The sequence below is a fragment of the Triticum aestivum genome, chromosome 5D, assembly GCF_018294505.1.
Source record: "Triticum aestivum cultivar Chinese Spring chromosome 5D, IWGSC CS RefSeq v2.1, whole genome shotgun sequence".
In the NCBI taxonomy this organism is placed as follows: Eukaryota; Viridiplantae; Streptophyta; class Magnoliopsida; order Poales; family Poaceae; genus Triticum; species Triticum aestivum.
Window position 1 is genome coordinate 72,039,834 of NC_057808.1, and position 12,789 is coordinate 72,052,622.

Below are 12,789 nucleotides of genomic sequence, written 5' to 3' on the forward strand. Positions count from 1 at the left end.
CAATATAATAAAGCAGGACGTAGGTTTTTACCTCTTCGAGATGGCCCGAACCTGGGTAAAACATCGCGTCCTTCGTCCCTTCTTCCCCATTGATCTAAGATCCACAGATCGGGACCCCCTACCGGAGATCCGCCGGTTTTGACACCGACACTTGGTCTCTGTCCAAAAGTCAGAATTAAGATGTGACTCAACCTATTCTTTTTTGCGAACTAGCACATATGCCCATGCGTTGCAATGAAAAAACATATACCTACAAAGCCAGACATTTTTGTGGAGTCTAATTTTCTTTTGCTTCAGCTAAGGCTAGGGTTGAGATCCGATCTCCAACTACCATCTACTCATTTCTTTCCGAGCTCCAACTGGAGTAATTCACTCCGACAATGAAAGATCAATGATGAATTGTTTTCACAAATTAGAGAGTCATCCAACGCACTTGTCCTGCATAGATATAGAAAATAGGTAGCTCGAAGATTCCTAAAAGTTAACAAGAAATTTTTTAATAAATACATGAGAGTTTGTTTTTACTTATGGAAGTTAACCATACATGTCCTTGTTTCCCAGATAGTAACAATATGTTTAGAGGATATTGTGCTCACACTGAGGGAGAAGAAGAGGTCGGAGTGAGGAAAGCTGCGGTAGGCTTGCGGTCCGACGTAGCCATGACCGTCACCATGTATTTGTCTGTTTGTTAATTACTATGTATTTACCGATCTGTTTGCTTTATCATTCAGAAGCACGATGTTGAGGAGTGAGGAGATGTGTCAGTGTGAAAGGATCGAGAAGAGGTGTCTAGAGGGGGGGTGATTAGACCCTCAACAAGCAAAAGTAGCACTTTTTAATTTCTTTAAGTTAAGGTGGAGTTTTAGCACAAGTTTAAGCATTCACAATACATTTCAAGCAAGCATGACAAGAGTATATGAGCAGCGAAAAGTAAAGCATGCAAGTTGCAAGAAAGTAAAGGGATGGGATTGGAGTGTGCAAACGCAATTGGAGGCACGGAGATTTTTTGTGTGGTTCTGATAGGTGGTGCTATCGTACATCCACGTTGGTGGAGACTTCAACCCACGAAGGGTAAGGGTTGCGCGAGTCCACGGAGGGCTCCACCCACGAAGGTTCCACGAAGATCTTTTGGAAGACGATGCTTATCAAGAATGTAGCACTTTGAGCCAAATACTCGAAAGTATCCAACTTGGGGTTTGTTACCGGTGAGAAGCTCGTATGCCATCTTGCCGAGAAGCTTATGAAGATATAGCCGATTAGTTGCATGACAAGCTGTCTCAACCGCTTCTGCCCAAAAGTGTTTTGGCGTCTTGTATTCATCAAGCATTGTTCTTGCCATCTCGATGAGTGTCCGGTTCTTCCTCTCAACAACTCCATTTTGTTGAGGTGTGTACGTAGCCGAGAACTCATGTGAAATCCCTTCTTCGTCAAGAAAGGTATCCACATTGGCGTTCTTGAACTCCGTTCTGTTGTCGCTCCGAACCTTCTTGATCTTCACTTCAAATTGATTTTGGGCCTTCCTAGCGAAGATCTTGAAGATCTTTTGGACCTACGATTTATCATCAAGAAAAACACCCACGTAAATCTTGAAAAATCATCAACAATGACCAAACCGAACGAGTTACCGCCGAGACCCTTGTAGGCATTAGGACCAAAAAGATCCATATGAAGTAGCTCGAGCGGTCTTCTCGTGGTCATAATGTTTTTCACGGGATGACTTCCTCCAACTTGTTTTCCTGCTTGACAAGCACTGCAAAGTCTATCCTTGTCAAATATAACATCTTTAACACCAAGGATATGATCACCTTTAATAAGCTTATCAAGATTTCACATGCCCACGTGACCTAACCTTCCATGCCACAACCAACCTTTAGAAGATTTAGCAATTAAGAAAGTTCTACGTTGAGCCTTTTTAGTGAAATCAACAATGTATAGATCACCTCTACGTATACCGGTAAAGACCATATTATGATTATCTCTTCTAAAAACTTGGCAATCTATTTCAGTAAATAAGACATTGAAACCGAAATCGGCTAGTCTAGATACGAAAAGTAAATTATAGCCAAGAGATTCAATGAGCATAACATTTTGGATGGAGCTGTCATGTGAGATGGCCGCCTTACCAAGGCCAACCACCTTACCCATTTGAGTTATCACCAAAAGTGACATACTTTCGAGGGTCGTTGTTTTCAGCAAGCTCACGGAACATGTCCTTATCTCCGGTCATATGATCAGTACATCCACTATCAAGAACCCATTCCTTTCCTCCGGCCATAAGACCAAAGTGTATCATAGACTCATCGAGATCAAAGTCACTATCATCATCCTCATCATAGTATCCATGTTCAACATCGTCTTGTGATTGATCATCACCTAGAGAGAGTGATTCATTAGATGTATGACCATGGCAATGTGCATCTTTATGAATTCTAATGACTTGAGAAATGATGCTACTAATGACTCCAACATCTCCTTTAGCACGCATAAGGTCACGAAGCTCAAATAGACAATCATCAAATTTAGGGTCACTAGGTTTCATTTTATGAAAAGCTATGGACTTTTGAAGAATCTCATTTAAGTTTTTCAAGGAATAGTTTGGAAAGCGTTCATCAAGGTATCTCCATATGGTGTAAGCACATTCAAGAGTGGGCAAACATACAATCAAATTTCTAGGCAATACTCTTATGATAAGATTAATAGTTCTAAGATTGCGGATCATGTCAAGAGACTCATCGGGGGTAGGATGCAAAGGATCAATAGGAGGCGCATAAGGGCTAGTGATATACTTGTTCAAGTGATATTAATTGAAAATCTCAAGCATCTCATTTTTCCAAGCATTATAGAACTCTCCATCAAGCATAGTCACTCTACGTCTAATACTCCCAATCGTAGACTCATCCATCTTCCTCCAATGGCGATTAAACCAAAGCAATGGAGACCGATGCTCTGATACCAATTGAAAGGATCGAGAAGAGGTGTCTAGAGGGGGATGATTAGACCCTCAACAAGCAAAAGTAGCAGCTTTTAATTTCTTTAAGTTGAGGTGGAGTTTTAGCACAAGTTTAAGCATTCACAGTACATTTCAAGCAAGCATGACAAGAGTATATGAGCAGCGGAAAGTAAAGCATGCAAGTTGGAAGAAAGTAAAAGGATGGGATTGGAGTGTGCAAACACAATTGGAGACACGGAGATTTTTTGCGTGGTTCCGATAGGTGGTGCTATCGTACATCCACGTTGGTGGAGACTTCAACCCACGAGGGGTAACGGTTGCGCGAGTCCACGGAGGGCTCCACCCATGAAGGGTCCACGAAGAAGCAACCTTGTCTATCCCACCATGGCCATCGCCCACGAAGGACTTGCCTCACTCGGATAGATCTTCACGAAGTAGGCGATATCCTTGCCCTTACAAACTCCTTGGTTCAACTCCACAATCTTGACGGAGGCTCCCAAGTGACACCTAACCAATCTAGGAGACACCACTCTCCAAAAGGTAATAGATGGTGTGTTGATGATGAACTCCTTGCTCTTGTGCTTCAAATGATAGTCTCCCCAACACTCAACTCTCTCTCAAAGATTTGGCTATGGTGGAAAGATGATTTGAGTGGAAAGCAACTTGGGGAAGGCTAGAGATCAAGATTCTTGTGGTTGGATTGGAATGTCTTGGTCTCAACACATGAGTAGGTGGTTCTCTCTCAAAAAATGAGTAGTGGAAGTGTAAGCACGTTCTGATGGCTCTCTCTAGAATAGAGAAGGAGGTGGAGGGGTATATATAGCCTCCACATAAAATTTAACCGTTACACACATTTGACCCAACTCGGTCAGACCGAATAGGTGAACACGGTGAGACCGGTTCAGTTCAAAATGTGAACGTTAGGAATCTCGGTGGGACCGACAAGATCAACTCGGTGGGATCGATGTGCTAGGGTTAAGGCAAAACCTCATCTCGGTTTGACCGATTGCATGAACTCGGTGGGACCGATTTCAGCAATGAGCAAACAGAGAGTTGGTCAGGCAAACTCGGTGGGACCGATTGCTTATTTCGGTGAGACCAAAATAATTGCAACAGACAATAGAGAGTTTGCAAGGCCATCTCGGTGAGACCGAGATCCTATCGGTGAGATCGAATTGATTAGGGTTTCTGGCAGTGGCTATGTCAAAGGAACTCGGTGACGCCGGATAGATCAAATCGGTGGGGCCGAGTTTGACTTTAGGTTTTGGACAAATTTGGAATTGAGAAAGTGGTTGAGGGCTTTGGAGCATATCACTAAGCACTTTGAGCAAGTAGACCATTAAGCAACACCTCATCCCCTTTTAATAGTGTTGGCTTTTCCTATGGACTCTATGTGATCTTGAATCACTAAAATAGAAATGAAGAGTCTTGAGCTTTTGCCAATCTTTGTCCTTAGCATTTTGAAGGGGTTCCACATCCTCTTGTCCATGCCACGCCATTCAGCGGCGGAGCTATGTTGAGGCCAGGGGGGCCGCTGCCCCCCAGCCTTGGAGAAAAGGCTGAAGAATTTTTTTTGAAGGACCTAGATGAGAGAAAAATTAGCCTTTCACCCTCCCAGAACTTTATCATTTACGTTTGCCCCCCCCCCCAGTAGTTTCTATGTAGCTCCGCCACTTACGCCATTGTTGAACTTTCTAAAATATACTAGATAAAGATATTAGTCCAACAAAAGATATGTTGACACATTAATTATCAAAATCACCCAGGAAACACTTGTGCTTTCATAGTGTCCATGGCGTGCACTTCCCGATGAGGGGGAATCGGAAGGGGTAGTCTGAAAGGAAATATTAACGTCCTCGTCCTTGCAGGGTTGTGGGGCATGAAATGACAACATGAGCTGTGTAGGTTCATTTGCATTGTCTGTTCGTTTGAGAAGCATGACAACAGTGCCATGTAGCTCGGGCTGACCTCGGCCAGCGAACACCGTGTCATTCTCGATCGCACGTAGACGGGCGAATGGACTCCCTTCACAATATCATTCTAACACATATCATACTCGTTGGTGTGGCCAACACAGCCGTGAAGGCCGACGGGCTCGGCATCTCACCAACTGTATCCCAAGCAGGAAGACGACGGCCTTGGACACCACTGCGCACGAGAGGCAGACGACGTCCTTGTGAGGCCAGCGGCCAGTTATTGCTGCTCTTTTTCGTTGAGGCATCGAGCATTGACACCAGCGCCTTTCCTGCTTCTTTCGTTGAGGGCATCGATCGTCGGCACGCCTCGCCGTTCGTTGCCTACCAAAGCTGGGCTGCTGGCCTGATTTTTGATCGACTCCATCTCCTCATGCTCCTTGACCCTTATCGAGAGAGCTCGATTGATTTGCCGTCCGTCCTCCATCCCCTTGTATTCTATTTATCCCACACAATCAATCATTGATTTAATTAGCAACTCGCCCCCCATTCTATCCACTATGTGGCCCAGTACGGGCTGAGTATACGAAAGTGTGCGTGCGTGCGACTTACAAAACATAGCATGGCCACTGCCACGTATGACTTAGACGAACATAAAAATTAGGCGAAATCACTAATTAAGAAGTACTCGTTGCAAAGAACACTCCACTTTCTCAGGTCGCGACAAGTGACGCATATGCAGCGCGCCACTTATCGCAACCTGGGAGTTTTCCCTTTTTCGTAGATCCGTTTATTCAAAACGTTTTATCTCTTAAACCGTGCGTCCAAATCTCAAACCGTATTCACCGTTGGATTCCTCGCGTTGAGATCTTCAAAACTAGATCCCATGTTGATAGGTTTTGACGAACTTTTTTTCACGAAAAAAAGGGCGAAAAAACCGAACCGGGAGCACGGTTTTTCCCTTTCCGAAAGAGGCACGCCCGTGCCTCTCGTGAAATCACAACCGTGCCTCTCGTGGAAGCAAAACCATGACTCTTGTGGTAAGAAAAAAAACAGAAAACGCATTTTTTTTTCGTTTCCGAAAGACACGGCCGTGACTCTCGCGAAAGCATAACCGTGCCTCTCGCGAAAGCAAAACCATGACTCTCGCGAAAGAAAAGAAAAAACAGAAAACGTGTATTTTTTTCCCCTTTCCTAGAGGCACGGTCGTGACTTTTGTGAAAGCACAACCGTGCCTCTCGCGGAAGCAAAACCGTGCTTCTCACGAAAGAGAAAAAAAATAGAAAACGCGTTTTGTATTTTCCTTTCCGAGAGGCACGGCCGTGACTCTCGCGAAAGCACAACCGTGCCTCTCGCGCAAGCAAAACCGTGACTCTCGCGAAAGAATAAAAACAGAAAACACGTTTGTTTTTCGTTTTCGAAAGGCACGGCCGTGACTCTCGCTAAAGCACAACCATGCCTCTCGCGGAAGAAAGACCGTGACTTTCGCAAAAGGAAAAAAATCACGTTTTTTTGCGGAAAAAAAAGTTTCAAAATTTTTTTTGATCGAAAAGCTAAGAAAGACCGGGGGGAACATAACGTCGAAAAAAACGTTTAAAAAGCCGAAAACGTGTGCGGAAAAAAAAATCCAAAGGAAACGTCCAGAGCGCGACACATGACGAATGGCTGAGAGCGCGCCAAGTGGCGCTGATCGTTGCGAGGCTCCCGAAGGAGCGCTCGTTAACTAGTTGCTCCCAAAGTTAAGAGTAAGAATATTACCTCAAGTGTCCGTGTGCAATACTTACGCGTAATAAAACAACTCAATCTTGAAGATTTTTAAATCTCAGTCATCAATCTTTATGGTTAACATAAAATCAATGGATATAAAAAGGTGACGAAAAGAGAACTATAAAAGCCTTCGCCCTTTAGTATTAGGTAAAGATAAGATGCGACTCGACCTAGCAGAGGAATATTTTGTAACCCTAATTTCTGTAAGATGAACACAGGGTTCATCAATACTCCCTCCGTCCCATAATATGATAATATGAGACGCTTTTTTGACTCTAGTGTAGTGTCAAAAAACATCTTACGTTATGGGGCGGAGGGAGTATTTATCATGTGAGGGAAACGGGTAAACAAAATCCAATCCATTTTCTGCTCCACTTCACTATAGATTGCAAAGCGATGGAGAAACTTCCCAGCAAAAGATAACAAACAATGCCAAGGCTGTTTCCATTTTTGTACACACAGGAGAATTCCCAGAGGATTGGACCTGATCGCTAACCAGGCAAAAACCAAAAAGGGGGAGAGGAGAAAATGGGAACTTCAGATAAGAGATAACAGCTTGCCCAAAGGCTCCCAACAATACTAAATTCTTCAAATGAGAGAAGCAAAGTTATTTGACAACAATTTGCGTTCTCAAATTTAACATCCTCCAGAGCACCGAGGCCTCTAGCTCTCTGCCGATCCAAAGTTCCAAACAGTCCGATGCCAAAACTTTACAAAATTACCGCAAGCTTATCTTCTGATGTTCCGATTCGAAAGAACTGCAAGAATTTCAGGTATCGTCGACCTGAGAATGGAAGACGAAGCTTGGAAATGTAGTGGTGATGTCCCTGCTCACGATGGCAAAGTTAGCTTGAGAAATATATAAAGAACAGAGGTACTGGAATTATGTCATATACTGCTCACGTCTAGGAATCTGTCTGACAAAAATGAGACATAAAACCTAACTATTTTCTATTAAAGAATTGTAGCCTTCTGGCTACCGACATGCAGTGGTTTGCTTGAGGCTGAAGCACTAACTGAGCACACATGTTCGAAATAATTTGGTGCAGCTCATCAACAGTGCATGAATTCCCAAATACTTGAGCCAGCACGCTTTACTCAATAGCACTATTTGAATGTACACAGCTGAAGTTTGATTAACCACATCTCAAGTATGTGACTCTCCAGAAGACACTGTTTCACATTACAAGATATTTCAATGGTAATTTGGCACTAAAGCGAGAATGAAATTTCTATCAATCTTTATTCAAGAGCAGCAGGTAACTGGGAAACATAAGCGAAGAGCACTGTGTTGAGGTGAGGAAGATACATAAAAAGAACCAACATATAGAAAAAAACTAAATATCTTGAGTAAAATCAAAGAAAAACTTTGTAACTTGACACTAACTGCAGAACTAAATTCTTATCCACGAGCATCAGTAAACCGTTAAAGTAAATGCACTGAGTAGAAGATACACATAAAAAGAACCATCATATATAGAAAAACAAAAGTAAACATCTTACTTGAGGTACTGGAGAGTCATGTTCTTCAGTAAAGATGGATGTCGAAGAACCAGATTGTGCCACTCTTCCCTGTCAATTTTTCCATCATGCTTTGTGTCTGCCTCCTCAAACGTCTTATCATGAGGGAAAAAACAACAAATTTAACATGGGTTACGATCATCATGCAACAGGAGGAAAACAGGGAATGAGGAATACTTGTATTGAAAAAGAAAGAAAAGAAAGGAAAACAGTATTCATGCGATTTAATAATAGAAATACTATGCGGAACTGTAATATACAAGAATTGAGAATTACGGCACTACATAATACAAGTTAGAGAATTAATGCCTAATACGTGCTATAATCAAGGGTTAACAAAACAATCATGGGCAACTGTAACACACCTTATCAATTATGTTCTCTATAATTTCATCAGACAGATTCATTCCTGACTCCGCAAGTGTGGCAACAACCATCTGCTTAACCTGATAACCAAATGTATGCGTTAAGATGAAGCAAACAGAGAAAGCTCAACCAAACGATTGACGCACTGCACAAACTTAGCCTCAAGAATACAATAGCAGTTCTTCAAAGCTAAACGATATAATTCCTGAATCTCAACAATAAGGCCCACTGCAATATGTTAACTCCCTCCGTACCAAAATATAAGATCATTTTGACACTATGATAGTGTAAAAAATGATCTTATATTTTGGGTAGTGTAAAAGATGATCTTATATTTTGGGTAGTGTAAAAGATGATCTTATATTTTGGGACGGAGGGAGTAGGAATTAAACCTCAATCTGTTGGGAACAAGACTGATAATTCACCTTTTTTTTAAATAGTAACAAGCCTGATTGAACTACTGGTCTCTTAACTTTAGCATAACCATTAACCAGCACTACCCAGATACTGCCTCTACATTCAGAGAATTGTTTCATAACTTTGTAAACCCTCATTCAATCAGTGATTATCAGAAAGCCTGGGCCTTCCTTTCATCAGTTGTGTGGGCATACATGGTCACCATACCATAACTACTCAGGATAACTGACAAGGCCATCAAGTTCAAAAGACATTAACTTGAATAAAGCATAATTTCATGTATCAGAGACAATACAGGAACATTCTGAATTATTTACAATGCTGTACAAGCTAATATATTTAGCCAACATGCTAGACCTGACGGATTACAACACTGGAAATAGTATCAATACCTCTTGTCTCTCAATGAAGCCTTGTTGCTTAAGATCATATAGCTGGAATGAAACTGTAAAAGATGACATGAACTTCAGATCTTCCAGCTCATAAAGAGGATGTGACGAGGCAGGAGCATAACATAAAATATTAAGATCCTTAAATTCCTCTATTTGACCACAAACACAAGTACAGTATCCAGAAATTGATGATTAGACTAGGGTTGGTGAGAATCCTTGCATACATTTATATTTGAAGAGGTATCACCATTATGATGATACAATCTAGAGTCTGGATATAATTTGCAGAACCAAATTTTCTAGCTACAAGATAAATGAACTCACAGTCAATTTTCTCTTCAACTGAAGCATTTGGGTGAAACACTGAGAGTGCACGAGCAAACTCTTCAAACCCTAAAATTCCATTGTGCTTTGTGTCGAACAAATCGAATACCTGCACAGGCAGGGAAAATATCAAGAACACAAGAACATAATGTGTAAAAAAGGTAAACTATTTGTCAATTCATGCAGCAAATAGTAAAAGAAATGATATTCACGCAGCTGTTTCTTTTACATATAATGATATAATATGGTCCTCAACATTTTTGGCTTCCAAGTTCTCAAAAGGAAACTCTCCGGCTAAAATTGATAGATTCATCTTGGTAAGTTGATGACCTTCCATACAGAGGAACACAGCCATTTAATTTGAATAAACTTCGAGTATCAAAAAATAGCTATGGACTATGCATTTAGCACCAGTGTCTAGGAACCATGAAGAACTAGCCAAATGTTGGATAACCACATCACAACTCAAATATAGAAGCACACTGAGTTTTGACAAGAGATATACAAGGCATTCCTGCTGATAATAAAATAAACTACAGGGCAAATCAGTCAAGAGATGCACATATGCAGCTTCCAATTAAAAATAACACAATACTGCATGAACATGCTGAATCAAGGAAAAAAACTAACTCTGGTGCATGCAATGCACGTCACACGTTTAGGAGCTATGATATTGTCATCAAACTGGTACATTATGTAAGAAGAGTATCATCTCAAAGTTATTGCTATATTCTTTTATTCAAGAAACTTGACATATAATAGTATTGATTTAAAGCAAGCATGTATGATAACACGTGCTCAGGGTAAAAGTGCGAGAAGCCTACAAATTTCTGAGCTGGGCAAAAAAGGAAGCATGTGGGAAGTAACACACAGGACAAAGGGCACCGCATGGGCCACAGAAGGTGAATACTTGAAATATTCACTGTCTGATCAAATTGTCTTGACCACTGGTTGAAGGTAGCTAACAGGTAGACATAGACCTCACATGATTAACCAATGATGGACATTATTTAGAAAATTGTCTAGCGGAAATACAAGACAAAGGGTAAATCCTATTTCAGACTACCGAAAATCATATAGTAATGCTCGTGAAACCATGCCATGGGCTGAATCGTATACTCCGAATCCATATCGGAATCCGTATGTTATTAGCTCTATCCAAAAATCTTGCCGAATCGGAGTCGGACTCCGAGAAACGCATAAATGGCTGAGTAATACTGTGATGCATGAATATCTGAAGCGAGGGTCAGCGGAATTCTGCTAACTCATACTATTTCCACAAAATAATTACGAGTCAATTACTGCATGTGTTGCATCGATAAGTATTGACAGAGTTCAATTGCGGATGCAACACCAACAATCTGAGAACCCCTGAATCTCATCGATTTTGACCAGGTCCCTAAAAATAGCAAGTGCGTGGTAGTAATACTGATACCAAATATGCAACGACAACATCATGACAAGCAGCAGTACACAGCAATCAACTGGGTTGAACTAAAGCGGACTTACACGATCAGCGAAGAGGCTCTCCTTCTTGCTCGTCTTGAAGAGCGCTAATTGGAACTCCTCCTGCACAATGCGAGTAAATCAGAACCGCAGCACCCGCCGGATGATTCACAATACCTAAATACAATCCTCAGAGCATAACCTAGTACAGTGGTATGCAATCTACAGTGCCTATACACAAAATTGAGTTGCGAAACAAGCACTCGTCAGCAACCACCTACCTTGTTAATCAGCCCGTCATCGATCACGGCGCTGCTTATCTTCTTGAAGAGCTCGTACAGCGCCTCGACCTCGCTCACGCTAACTGCGCCACGCACAGAAATCCAGTTCAATTCAATTCAGTTCCCCCGCTACGAATGAAGCAGAAAACAAGGGCGACCAAAAGCGAAGAGGGACGTACAGACGGTCTCCCGCGCGAGGACCTGGGGGTCCTCGAGCCCCCGCGGCTGCTTGAGCTCGAGGTCGCAGCACTTGAAGAGGACCGCGAGGAGGTGCTTCACGCCGTCGAGACACTGCACCATGGTATGCGCTCCGCTGCCTCCGCCAACAACGCCGCCGCGCGACCCCCGCTAGTCATCGCGGCCGCCCATTCCGCGGCCGGCCGGTCTCGATCCTGCACCAGCACCACCACCTGGTCAGACAGCGCCGTACCCGCGAAGATCCGATCGCTCGTGCGGGTCTGGACTCTGGAGCAGCAAGGGGGGAGCGGGCGGGCGTACCTCGGCAGGGTCTCCCTCCGGGAGGGGAAGGAGCGGCGCGTGGGGCACGATCCGCCCTCTCGCTCGCCGCCGGTCGTCGTCGGGGGCGGCGGGCTGGCTAGGGCACCGGGGGATTCGAGGAGGGGGAGGGGGGAGAGGGGAGCTCTGGCGGCAGCGGCAGCAGCAGCAGCGGGCGGAAGGAAGCAATCAATCGAGTAGCGTGCGCGGACGGGACGCGTCTCGTCTCCGCCCCGTCGTTTTGTTTCGCTGGGGTGGGATCAGGAGTGGGAGGTTCGTTTGGGGTGCGCCGACCCCCCGTCCGGGCCTCGTTGCCGTTTCGGGCTCATGATTGGGCTGCGGGTTCGCAGGGGGTGGGGCCCACCGCGGCGAGCCACCGCACGCAGCAGAGGAGCCGAGCCGGAAGGAAGAGGAGGGGGAGAGCGAGCGAGCGAGCGAGGGAGGGAGGCCAACTGTTCCCCGGGATACTTTACGCTTCTCCCCGTGCCACTCGCTTTATTTTTTATTTTCCGTCGCGGTCTGCCGTTTGCTTGTCTGCCTATAAGAGGTGACAGCTGATTTTGTTGATAAGGCAATGGAAACTTTTGAAAAGAGATAGAGTGAATATATCACTTATTTTACATACTGTCTAGTTTTTTATAGATGATACATAGACTTTTTTCTCTCCTTTTTTTAACTTTTTCTTCATGTCTATGTATTCCATGTTATATTAAGTACATATGAGTGTGACTAGCTCTCATCTAGATGAGAGTTACAAAGCCACGTCTAACGTTTACATCATTTGATTTTACATGGAGATTCGTGGAGTTATTTTTTCTTTTTTCTGTTTAATTGATTAAATAATGTATAAGTTAGACGTGACTTTGTTAATTCTCATCTAGATGAGAATTAGCACATCTTATATTGTCGCCACAAAG

General features: G+C 43.3%; 1 protein-coding gene across 1 annotated transcript; it reads right to left on the reverse strand.

The window, feature by feature from the left end:
* Positions 1-6,974: 6,974 nt before the first annotated feature.
* LOC123119518 (calcineurin B-like protein 2) lies at positions 6,975-12,254 on the reverse strand. The gene is made up of 9 exons (XM_044539351.1): positions 11,876-12,254; positions 11,557-11,769; positions 11,378-11,460; positions 11,160-11,219; positions 9,651-9,759; positions 9,327-9,379; positions 8,517-8,597; positions 8,134-8,246; positions 6,975-7,457 (listed from the first exon to the last, which is right to left on the reverse strand). Exons 2-9 carry the CDS (start codon positions 11,675-11,677, stop codon positions 7,400-7,402), a joined length of 678 nt encoding a protein of 225 aa, XP_044395286.1. The 5' UTR covers positions 11,678-11,769; positions 11,876-12,254; the 3' UTR covers positions 6,975-7,399.
* Between the last annotated feature and the right edge of the window lie 535 nt (positions 12,255-12,789).